Source organism: Colletotrichum phormii, assembly GCF_030913505.1.
Source record: "Colletotrichum phormii strain CBS 102054 chromosome Unknown BDP81scaffold_23, whole genome shotgun sequence".
NCBI classification, from domain to species: Eukaryota; Fungi; Ascomycota; class Sordariomycetes; order Glomerellales; family Glomerellaceae; genus Colletotrichum; species Colletotrichum phormii.
Window position 1 is genome coordinate 179,865 of NW_026851465.1, and position 16,189 is coordinate 196,053.

Genomic DNA, 16,189 nt, shown 5'->3' on the forward strand with positions numbered 1-16,189 from the left:
CTTCTTTCAGGGGCGTTTCCTCTACCAAAATTTCAATCGCCCATTCTGGTAGAACTCCTGACCAATCCGTCCATTTGCACTCTTTCATTCCTGAAAGGTGCCTTCTTCTCTCTACATATACGGATTCCATCTCACTTGGAGGCGCCGAAGGCGGAGGAGGTCGATTGCTGTCCTTGATGACCTTGGAGATCCAGCTCATCATCTTTAGACGGTTGGCGAAGTACGTTGCCGCGTTGTTACTATCATATGCCCCAGACGTATCAAGATGGTTCAAAGACATGCTTTGAAGCTCTTGCGCAACTGTCTTCAATTTCCTTTGCCCTGAGCCCGAGAACACTTTGAAGTCTCGAGTTATACTGCTTCCATTCGAAGTCTCCCTGACATTGTCTGGGATATTGAGTATTGAAATATCCTCGGGAACAGCTTCAATTTCTTGCTCTGGCCCGGCCTGCACCTCCTCGGGGTCTTGTTGACTGGGAATTTCTTGTGAAATGTCATCTTGGCTTGACTTCTGTCAAATTTAGTGGTCAGTTAAGAAATTTGGCGTTATCAGTGCAATGACAGTGCTCACGGGTGGAGCAGAAGACATTTTATAGCTATTGGGAACTTGAAGGTATGTCTCATTTGACTGAAGTCTGAGATGTCGGATGTTGAAGAGTCATCAGCTCTAAAAGAAAGACCGACTCGGCCGGCTAATTACTGTTCAAGTACGCTCTGCATTAGCGATGATGTATCGCGCAGGCTGGGTCACAATGAGCAACTGATAAGTGCAAGCAAAGTACGAACAGATTCTGGGGACAAGCGGCAGTTTTCAAGGCATCTGGTCTACAGCGGGACGTATACCGAGAGCCAATCAGCAAGGCATGGAAGAGCTACCCTTCGCGGGGCCGATTTTTCTGCGAGAATAATGTATGATGCCAGCGCACATGCTCCCCTCCATCTCCGCAGCCTTGCCGCCAGGAGAGACGCTGGTCGGAGAAGTCATAGTAGGGGTTTGTCCTTAGCCCACTCCCGCAAACCTCCTTGGAAATTCAAATCTCGTCAGAATACGATCATGACCGACTACGTTGGCACCTTCATGAGAACGCATTCCAGTGAGCTGGATCCGAGCTGGCGAGTCTCAGCTAGGGGATAGTTCTCGGAAAAAAGGCGCCAGAAGCAGGCGTCTCTACGGTAAGCAATATTGTTGTCTCAGGCTCCCATGAACGAGGTCGAAGCTTTCAAGTTTCGGAGGGAATACTGGCACTGACGCAAAAACACTCCTAGAGTCCACGAACGTACGAAGTCATTCAAGACTTTGATAAGTACCTTCGCTCAGAAGACTAACCGCAAAGATCTCGCAAGATTCGACGTGGAGAAGGAGTTTCAGTGGGAAGATGTGAGGGTCATGGCGTCTGAGGCAATCGAGCAAGACAATGCCAAAACGAAAATGAGACATAACCCTTTTCGCGCGGCCGGGCGATCCTTCCAGCGAAATGCATCGAACTTGGAAATGCTTGTAGCCTTTCTGCCGAACGGCGACTTTACTGGCATTCTTTGTGGGGCACTGACATTTGTTTTCTGTGTAAGATAAAGGCTTTCTACGCTGTTGTGCTTGTGACTGATAGCGCACTTTCCGATGATAGGCTGCCAAGCGCCTAGACGAAGTTCGAAACAAGATTATCAACTGTTTGGACAGTCTGCCAGATATCGTGGAAGAGACGGGAGAGTATGTGGAAATCTACGACGATGATCCCAGAGTCTGGAGAGCAGCTGAGGACCTGTATCTGGGAATTCTCGACGGTGTAGAGAGTATGCTACAATGGATTGATAAATCTGCCCTAGGTAAGAACCACTCACAAAGTTCCGTTCCATCTGTCAAACATCCCCCTTCTTCGTGGTCTGACTTTCAAAGAGAGGGCTTTCAAAGTACTTACGAGACCTACAACTTTTGGAAAGAATATGGAAGAAGACACTATCAAACAAAACATCGAAGGCAATGTGGCCAAGTTCCGGAATGTTGTCTTGATGAGCCAACACAAACACATCAACAAATTCCTCAAGGCCCTTAAAGAGCAACTGAACAGCCAATTGAAACAAGCCGACTGGGCTCGAGGTCAGTTCATTCCTTCGCAATACCAAAGTACAGGCCTTGGACTATGAGAATTGAAATTTGACGTTCTCGTAACAAGACAATCCAAAAGCTGAGAAGCTTTTGACGAAAGCGTTTATAACTCTCGATGAGCTCCGTGCTAGCATTGGATTCGATCCAAGAATCAACCAGAGAGACATGGTTACGTCAATGATAGATGCACAGAAGGTCTGCCCGCCAGACATGATAAACCATGCCATGCTGGCGCTTCGCGATAAGAAGTTTACCTCTTGGCTTCAGTCCAACGACTCCCGGATACTATTCATCGAAGGAAGAATGAAGTTAAGCTCTGAACAGGAGGCAGCGTCTCCACTAACAATGCTATCATGTGCTCTCGCACAGTTGGCGGCGAGACAATCCGAGCGCAGTCTTCCGCTAGTTTATCTCTGCGGCCAGCACAATGGCCCAAACGACCCTTTCTCGGGCACCAGCGGCGTCCTAAGGTGCTGGAGTTCTCTCATCACCGAGTCTCTTACACCGTGGGATGTCGATCTCTCAGCCATCAACTTGAGCTTCATAGACGGCGTCAGAGCTCAGCAACTTGGCGTGCTCTGCATGCTTTTCCGTCACCTGGTCTTGGCTGCCACGGATAAGATTGTCTTTATCATCTTGGACGGCGTCTCATGGCTTGAAGTGAGCCGCCACGCCCAGGGGTTGGCGGATGTTGTGTTGTTCTTGGGCAATTTTGTCAATTACGAACCCGTCGACCAGCAATCATGCTAGAAAGTGGCTTCCGAAAGATTGTATACTGGAGATGGATGATGTTAGATGATCGCCTAGATGTCACGAAACCTGGTACGGACGAGGTGTATAAGACGCGCTTCCCATTTGACCAGAACATGAGCAGGCCTGTCATTGCATCTCATTTGCACTGAGCCATGACGTGGACTTATAGCGGAGTGAAGTAAAAGATGTGACAATTAGTAATTGCACTTGGTAGCAAAAGTCAATAGTGCCCGCCCTTAAAAGGGTGTTTGAGCAACCCTGTATTCTTCGGAACCCTGATGAAGTACCCCTTTCTGACTGTCCACAGCAGTAACCTAGAAACTGTAATCTAGCTTTTCGTCGACCTTGGTAGACTGACGATGGTTTCTAACTATCTGGTCTGGCACCGTCAAGGTTGAAGAAGATGGGAGTATTATGCACTTGGTAGATCACTTCGTTCTCGCTGTTATTTGGGAAATTTTATACCAGGTCGGTTGATACTAATCTACTTAGACACCTCGTTCTAGGCGTTCCATATGATAAATTGACCACAAACTTTAGAAAACCTCGGTAACATCCTCTACAGGTGATACTTAAAATCCAACTCCCAATCACCAGTCTTGACCTTTCTCTTATCCTCCATCTCCCCGCTCTCAATCTTCCTCTTCATCTCATTGCAGTGACGGATGTAGAACCACTTTCCGACAACCAAAAGCTGCGAAACACCCAACGCACCCACAGAGAACGCATTACCAAGCAGATACGGCGCCTTGCGATAAATCTGGCCCGCCACAATACCAGCACAGTTACCAATAGCCTGCTGCATACCAATCGCCGTAGCGCGGCGGTACTGCGGCGCGACATTGACGTTGAGCCACGTCAGGTTCAACCCGGGACCGTTGTAGACGGCAATAGCGCAGAGGAAGGTACCAAAGAACTTTACGCCGCTGCTCGTCGGGCAGATGATGAGAATGTAGCCGATGATGCCCGGGATGTTGGCCAGGAAGATGAGCGGGCCGCGGACGAGGATGCAGTCCGAGAAATAGGCTGTTGTCAAGAAGGCGATGGCGCCGAAGAGGAAGACGGGGATGCTGAGGTATTGGGCTTCGATATTCGTGCGGCCCATGGAGACGATGATGGAGGGGAGGAAGGTACTGAAGCCGTAGAGGAGGATGTCTTGGCAGAATTGGATGGCACCGCTGTTGGCTGATGTTAGCATTGATTGGGAACCAGAGTTGATGGTGTCTTTGAACGTACCTGAGGTAGAGCTTGGGGTCGCGGAGCTCAATCTTAATCTCCTCCCAGCTGAGCTCATCGCTTCCCATGTACTGCGCACGCTGCGCAGCCCGAACCTTCATCATGCGCTTCTCCTCGTCGTTGAGGAAGTAGGCATCCGAAGGATCATTGGGCAGACCGAACCACAGAATCGGGGCAATCAGGATGCTCACAACACCTTCGATGATGAAGACCCAGCGCCAGCCAGCATACCCAGCCACCCCATCCATCTTCAACAGCGCATACGCCAACAACCCACCAAACGCGCCCGCAATAGCAGAGCACACAAACAGATACGAAACCCGCTTCGCCTGCTCGTCGCGCTTATACACCATGGTGAGATACAGATTTAGCGTGGGGAACAAGCCGGCCTCGCACATGCCGAGGACGAGGCGGACGGCGTAGAGCCCGCCGATGCTGTGGATGAAGCCCGAGAAGACGGTGGAGAGGGACCAGATGATGCACAGACCCGTGAGGAGGACGCGCGGGGTGATGCGCTTCATCATGATTGTCCACGGGGGCTCGAAGACGACGTAGGTTGCGTAAAAGATGGAGATTGCGGTTGAGAATTCTTGGGTTGTGGCGCCGATGTCCTCGGGCATGCCGGCGACGCGGACGTTGCCGATGTTTGTGCGGTCGAGGAAGCAGGTTAGGTAGACGACCATGATGATAGGGACGAAGTAGGCGTCGAGCTGGGTTGGAGCATCATTGTGTTAGCTTGCTGTGATGGAACCTATGCAATGGAGTTCGAGACAAAGTAAGTTGCTAACCTTCAAGAGAAGCTTCTTCTCTGCTGCGGGATCAAGGGACTCGATTGCCATTGTGCCATTGTTGGATTCTGATCGATCAATGTCGCTGCCGAGTCCCTTTTCTGCGCCGGCGCCGGAGACGTCGTCGGGGGTGGAGATGGTCGCCATGACTGGATGGAATTCGTTGTGAACTTGTGGCCTCGATGAAATCCCCAGCAGACTAGTAGTTTGTATTCTGCAACAGTCGGGGTTCAATGGCGATGGAGATTCGCTACCAGAGTCTCGGGATTGACAAAGGTGGTAAGGAGTTGATCTCTTCAATCTAGAAGAAGTCGATGGGGCAGACCGCCTTTATCATTGTGCCCAACCTATGCGTGATGTGACCATTGACGATATGGACAGGCGGAAACCAACACCAAAGTAATGGAAAGCGACAATTACTCGGGCGCGCTATCTCTTGCCGAGACATCCATTTGCAGGCACGGGCATATGGGTTCACGCGGTATCAAGGGTAGCATCGCGGGGGGGCTAGAGAGAGAGAGACACACACGCGCGGAGAACGACTCCTGCGAGAGCTTGGCTAGCTACCCTGACTACGGATAACCTAACGCATGCCTAAACACCAGCGAACTTGTCCACGGCCAACCACGAAGATCGGAGGTCCTCGCCGACCCCTGATACTTGCGGGGGAATTTGGGAAGCGTTCTCCCACATCTTTCCCCACCGACAATGTTGATAGCGCTGATAGCTGCTCGTATCCACCCGGCCCACCGGCGTCGGAGTGGCGCCCCTATCGAATTAGTCTCCAGGATGATTCAAATAGGGAACCTTGGAATGGGACACATGGACAGAGTTTGGGATTTGGGGAACGGTTCGGTAACGCTTGTCGATAAAGCTTCGAGTGTCATTGTCAATTGATAGGTTTCCTGACTCTAACCAGGCCATTGGCGTCGAGTCTGAACTTGCTTGGGTTAGCTCGCCCAGCCACCGAGCGTGATGTCAGGATGATGCCTCCGGGCTCGTTGCCCGAATCTTTCGGGATTTAACCCATTTGAGTTTGATCCCTACATATCAGCCCCCCCGCCCCCCCCTGGCAGCCCTGCAGATCCCCTTTAGAAAAGCCGCCAAATGGGCAGATTCCGTGGCTAAAGCAAGATAAGCCAGTATCCACAAACAAGGACTCGGGACAATGGCAGATTATCATAGATTCATAGCTAAGGTGAAAGAAAGCCTTCGCGGCATTATCATCAAATCATAATAGTTAGATATACACGTAGATGCCATGTTTTCTTCACACATCCATCCTATCATCAGCCTGAGTCATGCCAGCCGCATGAGTCCATTGCGAGAAGTCAAAGCTCGCGTCCATCGCCGGGTCGGCAAAGCCTTCTTCCCAGAGACCAAAGTCCATTACCGTGCTCACGCTCTCGTCGAAAAATGGTTCACCTAAAGAGCTGTTGTCGACAACGGGGAACGTCACCCGCTGCTGACCCGTCAGGCCTTGCATCGCCATCAGGCCTCCTCCTTGAGCATCGCCCATAGCTATGGGCAGTGCACTACTGCTACTGGTCGGGTGCGCACTTGGAACGAGCCCTCCCCCTCCCGCCGGCACCAGCGATTCCGTCGGCGAGAAGCTTGTCGGGAACGGAGGCAGGGGCTCGGCGTAGGCATTCGTCCCGGACATGACGGCCGAGCGAAGGTTGGCGAGGAGCTCGTAGCGGGCGCCCATGTAGCTGTTGCCGCGCTCGCCCATGCCTCGGAGGAGATCGAGACCGGCGTTCATCGCCATGATGCTGGATGGATCTGACGGGAAGGCGACGCAGACCATGACGAGGACGATGGAAGCTGAGAAGACGTGTTCTCCGTCCATGTACCCGTACGTTGCTGTGTCGTTTACGGTCAGCCAATGAATGCAAGCTTGCATCGGGGGAAAGGTTGTGTAACCCTACTTACCAACCAGATCTCTCTGTGCTGCCACAGTCATGATATTGATGGTGTCCTGCGCCGCACCGATGCACATGTCAATCACCCTGACAGTCGTCTGCGAGAATCCCTCCCTCCAGCCTCGCTCTTTCTCTCCGGCATCGCTACTGGCGCGAATCTTTTGCAGTCGCTTCTGTACAACGTGGAAGAGTAAAGGCCGCGCGGTCATGTTGATGCACTGATAGTAATGTGCAAAAGTGCTAACGCTCTCGCGACTAATACTCAGCCGGGCAGGATCGAATCGGAGTTCATCCGGCAAGTTGCTGTTCCATTTGGACAGACTGAGAACGATGCCCTGGACTGACGCCATTAATCGTTTTCCAGATTTGGGCGCCGTCTTGCTGGTCTTGCGATAGATGGTGTCGTGGATTTCACCAAGGATCCGCGAGAGTTCGGTATAATGCCGAAGCACTACTGCCGGGCAATATTCTGCTTCTGTGAGGAGCCTCGAAGGTAGATCGACGCCGATATCCTCGTCTTGGATGGTGATGGGATTTCCCGATTTGACCGACAGGATACGGTCTAGGCTGTACACAGACCACCACACTCGGCGACGATGTTCGCGTGTTGCATTATCCAGGGCGGCCGGGTTGTTATCCTGGCCTTGCAATGCGCTTGGTGCTGGACTGAAACCGATCTCGTGATGTAGTCCCAGTGAGATGGCCATGCGGAGAGCCATGCCTGTGTACAGGAACGCAGCATCACGACGGTTCATGTTCTGCATGAAATAGCCGATGAGAGCCAATGTTTCCACGCACAATAACGAACCTTCTTCATGCGTATCGGGTAATAAATTCAGAGCATGGGTGAAGTAGTCAAACCCCGGCGGACCCCTGAAATCGACCCATTGGTTGACTGAGTACAGTTGACCGAATGCGAGTATGATAAGAACCTTTGCGTATGACAGACATGCTTCTCTATCGGAGGGATCAGGAGGGCCTCGGTACGCCTCGATGAGCAGTTGATCGAAGGTGGGCTTGGGATCTGTAAAGGCGAATATCGTCCCAATGTAGGTGTACTGTGCAGCGAATAGGCGTCGGGCAATGTCTATCGGCGGTAGGCGAACTTGCGTCCTCGCTTTCTCACGCCTGGAAGGTAGAGCACTGGGTTCGTAAAAGTTGGTGTTGGCGTCCAAGCTGCCGTCATCACCGTAGAATCCTGAGAGATTTCTCACACTTCGTAAGAAATTGTCCGAATTACCAGGGCCTTTGAAACTCGTCGAGGGCTTATGGACGCTCATCTGGTTGAACGGCTCAAGTAATGGGTGTTCGTCTTCGAACTCTTCCTCGTGATCCTCGGCTGAGATGCGGTGGGCAGGAGCTTTTCCGGGGATCGGAGCTGGCAGCTGAGACTGCCAAAGAAGCGATTCTGGGTATGATTAGCACACGACTGACATGGTTGTTGCTAGTCACTAACCATCATACGCTTTGGCTTTAGCTTCGAGTTCTCGTAGGTAGCTAAGCAAGATATTAGTTGCATAATTCATGAGTTGGAGGTCGGCCATTGGACTTACGCCTCTGTGACGGTGATCTTAATACTCGTCTCGTACGCACAGCTCAGGCCACTATCACGACAACGCGAACAGGTAGGCTTCTCTTTCGAGCAATACGATCGTCTTTGTCGGCAATTGGCACATCTATTTCAAATCTCAGCATCACTTTCAGAGAACATATAGGGTGAAGATTAAGAAAGCAATGCAACTTACGCCACAGGCCTTGAGTTTCCAACATCACATGGGGATGATGAGGGCCCCGCTTGAGACGGAGACGGCGAAATAGGAGCCATGTTCTGACATGTGTTTTGGTAATGCCGATATGACATATCTCTCACGGAATCCCTTGGAAGAGGTGGGGATGGTCAAGCCCCATGCCTATGGCACGCGAGATGCAATTATCCGTTGATATCGTCCACTTCCCCAAGTTCTCGAAATGGAGTTTGTGACAAATGGAAACTGTTCGGGCCGGGGTGTTTGTAAAGACTCAACGCGGGGAAGGCAAGCTGTTGAAGTTTCCTGGCCGTGCCACCCTGCTCACGTAGGGGAGTTGTCGGCGCAGAATCACCAAAGTCTGGAGGACCAACACACATCGTGGTCTTGGTATCGGGCTGGAGGATCGGTGTTTATGGAGAATTCCCCACAGCCGTGATTATTGCTGGAGGGGTGAGAAAGCCGTTGACAAGTTCGCATTACGAGTGATGACGGTCCTTTTGCCGATGATGGAGCCATTCCTCTTTCGGCACTCGGTACGTACTGTCTCAGAGATCGGATGACGTCGGCTTCTAGATAATCCGAGTGCTCCTCCTTCTAGCCAATCAGGTTGAGAAGATATGCTGTTATCGTCGGGGACCCACTCCTACGGCTACACGCGGGCGTCTGCCGGCTATGAGCTCCACAAATCCGTTTTCCCGCCTTCAACACCAACTTGTAATTTCACTCCGATTCTCATCATCATGCTTTATCAAGTATCGGGCAAAGACCGCACTTCGATTCGCTGATATCCTGATCGGGGACCCACTCCGGCTGCTTGACCAGTCAGATGTCTTCTTCCACTCTTCAGCGGTGGGAGACTGCGATGGCGGCGTCCGACCAAAGGCCGATGTGGCTGTAGCATCTGAGAAGTCAGCGATACGGCACGCCATCAGCCGCCGGCCAGTGAACCTTACTGTCTGAGTTTTGATCGAATGGCCTCATCGGAAAGCGTATTAGCAAGTGTGTGAGTTCCAGGTAAGCGGGCACCCGATTGCGGCCCTCTTCCGAATCCCATTTCCCGATCTGAGTAGCGGCAAATTATTACATGATCACGACAGAGGCAGGAAGAAGTTATTCTCAATATAAACATTTGCGCATACCTTCATCAAGTTCCCTTCAGCGACATATTGCCTTGCATTCAACATAACTTAGTGCTGCTTTGCTCCAACCCCTTCTATACCCCAGTCCAACTTCTTTTCACCGGGTTTGTCTTCTTGACGAGCCTTCTCACAAGTAGCGAGCACCACATTCACACATCATCATGACGGTCAAGTCACATCGCATCCGCATTTCCATTGACAGAGGTGGTACCTTCACCGATGTTCACGCCGCGATACCAGGCAGGGGAGACATCATCCTCAAGCTCCTCTCCGTCGACCCCGCCAACTACCAAGATGCCCCGACAGAAGGCATCCGCCGGATTCTGGAGATGGTGACTGGTGAGACATTACCTAGAGGACAACTGCTCGACCTCTTCCACGTTGAGTCCATTCGTATGGGCACGACGGTAGCCACAAATGCCCTCCTCGAGCGGAAAGGCGAGCGCGTGGCTCTTATCACTACCAAGGGCTTCCGCGACTTGTTGGCGATTGGAAACCAGTCACGGCCAAACATTTTCGACCTTTCAGTCGCACGCCCAGAAGTCCTCTTTGATGAGGTTGTCGAGGTGGATGAGCGTATCACCATGGAGGATTACACCGAGGATCCCGCCTCTGTCAAGACGAGCCCGACGGTCGATGACCCTGAGCTCGTTACGGCCATCACTGGCGAGACGATTCGCGTCCTCAAGAGGCCGGATCTGGAAGAAATCAAGACGCAGCTCGAAAAGGTCAGAGAACAGGGTTATCGATCCATCGCCGTTGTCTTTGTCCACTCTTACGCCTACCCGGACCACGAGCTCCTGGTTGGCAGAGTCGCCTCAGAGATGGGCTTCTCCGTCACCCTGTCTTCAGAAGTTCAACCCATGATCAACGTCGTGCCCCGCGGCATGTCTGCTGTGGCGGACGCTTACCTCACCCCCGTCATTCGTCAGTACATCGACTCCATCTCGGCCAACTTCAAGGGCGGATTCGGCGCGGCGGCGACTCGCATCGAGTTTATGCAGTCGGATGGTGGCCTTGTCGACTACCGCAAGTTCAGCGGTCTCAAGGCGATTCTTTCGGGCCCTGCCGGAGGTGTTGTTGGTTACGCCCAGACTTCGTGGGATGACGAGGAGCGCCAGCCTGTTATTGGCTTCGACATGGGCGGCACCTCGACAGACGTCTCCCGCTATGCCGGCGTCTACGACCACGTTTTCGAGACTACCACCGCCGGCATTGCCATCCAATCCCCGCAGCTCGACATTCACACCGTCGCTGCCGGAGGTGGCTCTATCCTGACATGGAAGAACGGTCTGTTCAACGTTGGACCCGAGTCCGCCTCGGCTCATCCCGGCCCGGCATGCTACCGCAAGGGCGGCCCGTTGACCGTGACGGACGCGAACTTGTTCCTGGGTAGGCTGTTGCCGGAGTACTTCCCCAAGGTCTTCGGCCCCAAAGAGAACGAGCCGTTGAACCGAGAAGTTACCGCCGCCAAGTTCCTCGAGCTGACGAGCGACATCAACAAGGATAGAGAGGCCTCGGGTCTGTCTCTGCTCTCCCCCGAGGAAGTCGCTCTCGGCTTCCTCAAGGTCGCCGACGAGGGCATGGCGAGCCCGATCCGCGCGTTGACGGAAGCTAGGGGTTACGAAGCTGGCGCTCATCACTTGGCCTGTTTCGGCGGTGCTGGCGGTCAACACGCGTGCTCCGTTGCCACCGTCCTGGGAATCTCCCGCGTCATCATCCACAAGTACTCCTCCATCCTCTCAGCATACGGAATGTCGCTCGCAGACGTTGTCCACGAGATCCAGAAGCCTTCCGCCATCACCTACTCGGACGAAACAAAGGGCAGCATTCAGGCGCAGCTCGAGGACTTGTCTTCCCAGGCCACTCTGGAGCTGATGAAACAGGGCTTCACCGAGGATCTCATCACCCATGACACTTACCTGAACATGAGATATGCTGGATCCAGCAGCTCGCTGATGATTCTGAAGGGTGCGGACTGGGACTTCAAGACGGAGTTTGAAGACGCTCATCGACGGGGCTTCGGCTTCCACTTCCCCGAGAAGTCCATCATTGTCGACGATATTCGTGTTCGTGCTACTGGTGCAGCTCGTGCCAAGGTTGAGAAGAGCCCGTTCGCCCAGATGAAGTCTGTCGAGTCGTCCACGGTTTCGACGCCTCAGCCCAGTGGCACCAACAGCGTCTATTTCGAGGGCCACGGCCACCTCGACACCGCGGTCTACCAGCTCCAGACGATCCCCGTCGGCGCCCGTATCTCCGGCCCGGCCTTGATCATTGACAACACCCAGACCATCCTCGTCACACCGTCCACCACGGCGACAGTCCTCGAGAGCTACGTCGTCATCGACCGCGCCCCAGTAGAGAAGGTCGTCAAGACGGGCGGCGAGCAGGAAGAGTTCAGTCCCGTCCAGCTTACCGTCTTCGGCCACCGCTTCATGTCCATCGCCGAGCAAATGGGCCGCACCCTGCAAAAGACGGCCGTCTCCACCAACATCAAGGAACGCCTCGACTTCTCCTGCGCCATCTTCAGCCCCGACGGTGGCCTCGTCGCAAACGCCCCCCACGTCCCCGTTCATCTCGGATCCATGCAATTTGCCGTTCGCTACCAGCACGAGCTGTGGGAAGGCAAGCTCAAGGACGGCGATGTCCTCGTCTCCAACCACCCTTCCTGTGGCGGCACCCATCTGCCCGATATCACCGTCATCACACCCGTATTCGATGGCCCGGAGCTGGCCTTCTATGTCGCCTCGCGAGGCCACCACGCTGATATTGGCGGTATCCTTCCCGGCTCCATGCCGCCGACCTCCTACGCACTCTGGCAAGAAGGCGCGGCCATCGCATCGACGAAGCTCGTTAGCGAAGGCCGCTTCAATGAATCCGAGGTCCGTCGCCTGCTCCTCGAGGAACCCGCGCAGTACGACGGCTGCTCCGGCACCCGCAGACTGCAGGACAACCTCTCCGATCTCAACGCGCAAATCGCCGCCAACGCAAAGGGCATCTCGCTCATCAAGGCACTCATCACCGAAAACGGCCTCGCCACGGTTCACCGGTACATGTACGCCATCCAGCACACGGCCGAACACGCCGTGCGAGAGCTGATGCAGTCCACCCTCGCCAAGTTCGGCTCCGAGCCCCTCGTCGCGGTGGACTACATGGACGACGGCACGCCCATCTGCCTCAAAATCACCATCTCGCCCGAAGACGGCTCCGCGACATTCGACTTCACCGGCACCGGCCCGCACGTCCTCGGCAACACCAACGCGCCCATCGCCATCACCCACTCAGCCATCATCTACTGCCTCCGCGGCCTCATCTCCTCCCAGATCCCCCTCAACCAAGGCTGCCTGGCCCCCATCGACATCGTCATCCCCAAGGACAGCATCCTCAACCCAGGCGCCGGCCTCGCCGTCGTCGGCGGCAACGTCCTCACATCCCAACGCATCACCGACGTGGTCCTCAAAGCCTTCCGCGCTTCCGCCGCCAGCCAAGGCTGCTGCAACAACCTCACCTTCGGCACGGGCGGCAAAGACCCCGTGACGGGCGAGCACAAGGACGGCTTCGGGTACTACGAGACCATTGCGGGCGGCGCCGGCGCGGGGCCGACGTGGGTTGGCCAGAGCGGCGTACACACGCACATGACCAACACGCGCATCACGGACCCCGAGGTCTTTGAGAAGCGGTACCCGTGTATCTTGCGGCGATTCCAGCTACGTAGCGGGTCGGGCGGAAAGGGCAAGAATAAGGGCGGCGACGGGACGATTCGGGAGATTGAGTTCCGGGTGCCGGTGCAGTGCTCTATTCTTAGTGAGCGCCGGAGCCGGCGACCGTATGGTATGGAGGGCGGTGGTGATGGCGAGGCGGGGTTGAATTTGGTTATTGTCAAGGATGATATGACTGGCAAGGATCGGACTGTTAATCTTGGTGCTAAAGCGACGACGAAGTTGAGGGCTGGTGAGACTGTTATTATCCAGTCGCCTGGTGGTGGTGCGTGGGGTGCTGTCGAGGCTTGATGGCAGCATGGGTAAAGGATTAATTGGGAATGCATGTTTTGGAGTTTGGAGGATTTGATTTTGTATCGCGCTGATTTGTAGACTAATTGATTCGTCATCACCAAATATTCAACGCAACTCAACTCGTGTGATTACACTTCAGTGTAGCCTTTTGGTGACAACGTGTCACTAACTCCTCTCCCCTTCGAGGCATCATGAATTGACATATTCAACTTACACTTCTCAATCCATTTCGTGTGGAAACTGACCGAGCCCTCCCAATACAGTCCGTCTTGCCGATGAACGTCCCCCTAGAGCTTTCGAGCTGCTGGACGAGAAGAGAACCTCAAGCCACGACAACAACTCTTGATCTCTCCCTCGCCCAGTCGAAGCCATTTCGCAGACAAATTTCCTTGGCAGCAGACCTTCTTCAATGCTCACAGAGCTCGTCACAATCTTCATCCTCTTCTAACTCTATCGTCGCGAAACGCTGCTAGTTTGTCTAGTCGCTTATAAGACCCGCGCCCACACCCCTACATCTCAGCCCTCTCGCCAACCCGATCAGTTCAAGGCGACTCCAGCGAGGTCCCCGCAGCACAAGCGAGACATCGTGAGATTTCAGTCTCCATCTGCCCTGGTGGTCTAGCGGTATGATTCTTCCTTAGGGTTGTTGACTCACTGAGCAATCAAGACACCATCTTGGAAGAGGCCCCAGGTTCGAATCCTGGCCAGGGCCCGTTTACCTTTTGGTGTTGTTGATCGAGTGGTGGTGACCTTTTTTTGACGTGCTTGGTGTTTTACTATGTATGTACCTAGAAATCCGCTGACCCGGGTAATTGCGGGTAGTTGGCCGGTTATGTCCTGCATGCACGTCTTTCTTTGTCTCTGCATGGGAAAGCTGCAGAGATTCCGTTGAACAATGTCTGCATGTGCTCTTGGCAAAGAACCGTACCCGCGACAAGCGAGAATGGCGATGGATGGGGGGGGCCTATTAATAAGACGGCATTTTCTGTGGAAAAGGACATCGGGGCGTCGGCCGGAAATACACCCCTGTCCATGCTCGCCCGGTCTCGGCCTCGAATGCGGGGGAATCGGGTCAAGATCCGGGGAGCGGATATCCGATAGGAACCCGTAGTTATCTGCCCATTTGGGGTCGAGTTCAACGGATACCGTCCCGATAAATAGTCCTGCTAGCCTCGGTCACGATACCCGGCGCGTTTGACGTTGTTGGAACATTAAAGCCTCGATACTGCAGCTCGTATCCTCAGCCTTCAAGGTATTTGTCTCACTCATATACCACTCTATTCAACTCACCAACTTTCATACTTATTGTTACTCTTCATCTCCTAGACCTCTGGCATTCTACAACAAAGACTGAAACAAAGCACCATCAAAATGTCTCCCAGCAAGGTTCCCCCGCAAGGCATCTGGGCCCCAGCCGTAACGCTCTTCAACCCAGAGACAGACGAGCTCGACCTCGAAGCCCAGGCAAAGTACTACTCCTACCTCTCCAAGACCGGCCTCGCAGGCCTCGTCATCCTCGGCACAAACGCCGAGCAGTTCCTCCTCACCCGCGAAGAGCGCAAGGCCCTCATCGCCACCGCCCGCAAGGCCACCGGCCCAGACTTCCCCATCATGGCCGGCTGCGGCATGCACTCCACAAAGCAGGTCCTCGAGCTCCTCGCCGACGCAAAAGAAGCCGGTGCCGACTCGGCCCTCGTCCTGCCCCCGGCCTATTTCGGAAAGCAAACCACCCCGCAGGTCATTGATCGCTTCTTCGACACCGTCGCGGAGAAGACGCCCCTCCCCATTGTGATTTACAACTTCCCCATCGTCTGCAACGGCATCGACCTCGACAGCGGCACCATCGCCAAGCTGGCCAAGAAGCACGACTCCATCGTCGGCGTCAAACTCACCTGCGGCGCCGTCGCCAAAATCGTCCGCCTCTCCGCCGAGCTGCCGGCCGAGAAATTCGCCACGTACGGAGGCCAATCCGATTTCCTCCTCGGCGGTCTCACCTCGGGCAGCGCGGGCTGCATCGCGGCCTTTGCCAACGTCTTCCCCCGCGTCACGGTGCAGATTTACAAGCTGCACAACGAGGGTAAGCTCCAGGAGGCCATCGCGCTGCATCAAAAGGCCGCCATCGCGGAGCAGGCGACCAAAGCGGGCATCGCGACGATCAAGTACGCCGCGTCCGTGTACACGGCGCCGCGGGCCGGGTTGAAGGGCCAGGAGAAGCTGTTTGCGCCGCGGAGCCCGTATGTTGAGGCTAGTGAGGACCAGAAGAAGACTGTGCACGCTTTGATGGATGAGTTGAACAAGCTTGAGGAGGAGCTTGCTGGTTCCAGCTGAGTGGGTTGTTCAAGTTTTAGTTGTTGGTTGTTGGTGAAATCTTGTTCCTGGTCGATTTACTCTCTGTAACACCCCCCAGTCGCCCCCACAGACTCATCTCCTCGACGAACGACGACGACGACGACGACGACAACAACGACAACATCGTGGTTATCTCG

The 16,189-nt window shown here is 54.2% G+C and overlaps 5 protein-coding genes and 1 non-coding gene across 6 annotated transcripts; 4 read left to right on the forward strand and 2 right to left on the reverse strand.

The window, feature by feature from the left end:
• Window positions 1–1,054: 1,054 nt before the first annotated feature.
• Window positions 1,055–2,903, forward strand: BDP81DRAFT_464408 (uncharacterized protein; the record flags this gene model as incomplete). The annotated part of the gene is made up of 6 exons (XM_060594148.1): window positions 1,055–1,117; window positions 1,286–1,564; window positions 1,626–1,824; window positions 1,895–2,095; window positions 2,172–2,802; window positions 2,843–2,903. 6 exons carry the CDS (start codon window positions 1,055–1,057, stop codon window positions 2,901–2,903), a joined length of 1,434 nt encoding a protein of 477 aa, XP_060440633.1.
• A 513-nt stretch (window positions 2,904–3,416) lies between these two features.
• Window positions 3,417–5,028, reverse strand: BDP81DRAFT_453387 (major facilitator superfamily transporter; the record flags this gene model as incomplete). Its single annotated transcript, XM_060592832.1, has 3 exons — window positions 3,417–4,035; window positions 4,094–4,803; window positions 4,882–5,028. The coding sequence occupies 3 exons, from the start codon at window positions 5,026–5,028 to the stop codon at window positions 3,417–3,419; spliced, it is 1,476 nt and encodes a 491-aa protein (XP_060440634.1).
• A 1,123-nt stretch (window positions 5,029–6,151) lies between these two features.
• BDP81DRAFT_453388 (fungal-specific transcription factor) lies at window positions 6,152–8,628 on the reverse strand (the record flags this gene model as incomplete). Its single annotated transcript, XM_060592833.1, has 5 exons — window positions 6,152–6,744; window positions 6,814–8,211; window positions 8,260–8,300; window positions 8,357–8,479; window positions 8,549–8,628. The coding sequence occupies 5 exons, from the start codon at window positions 8,626–8,628 to the stop codon at window positions 6,152–6,154; spliced, it is 2,235 nt and encodes a 744-aa protein (XP_060440635.1).
• Window positions 8,629–9,851: 1,223 nt separating this feature from the next.
• Window positions 9,852–13,700, forward strand: BDP81DRAFT_398282 (hydantoinase B/oxoprolinase; the record flags this gene model as incomplete). The annotated part of the gene is made up of 1 exon (XM_060588433.1): window positions 9,852–13,700. The coding sequence occupies one exon, from the start codon at window positions 9,852–9,854 to the stop codon at window positions 13,698–13,700; it is 3,849 nt and encodes a 1,282-aa protein (XP_060440636.1).
• A 610-nt stretch (window positions 13,701–14,310) lies between these two features.
• Window positions 14,311–14,415, forward strand: BDP81DRAFT_t289. The gene has a single exon. It is a non-coding gene; the product is annotated as a tRNA-Pro (tRNA).
• Window positions 14,416–15,074: 659 nt separating this feature from the next.
• Window positions 15,075–16,031, forward strand: BDP81DRAFT_329630 (dihydrodipicolinate synthetase; the record flags this gene model as incomplete). Its single annotated transcript, XM_060585333.1, has 1 exon — window positions 15,075–16,031. One exon carries the CDS (start codon window positions 15,075–15,077, stop codon window positions 16,029–16,031), a length of 957 nt encoding a protein of 318 aa, XP_060440637.1.
• Between the last annotated feature and the right edge of the window lie 158 nt (window positions 16,032–16,189).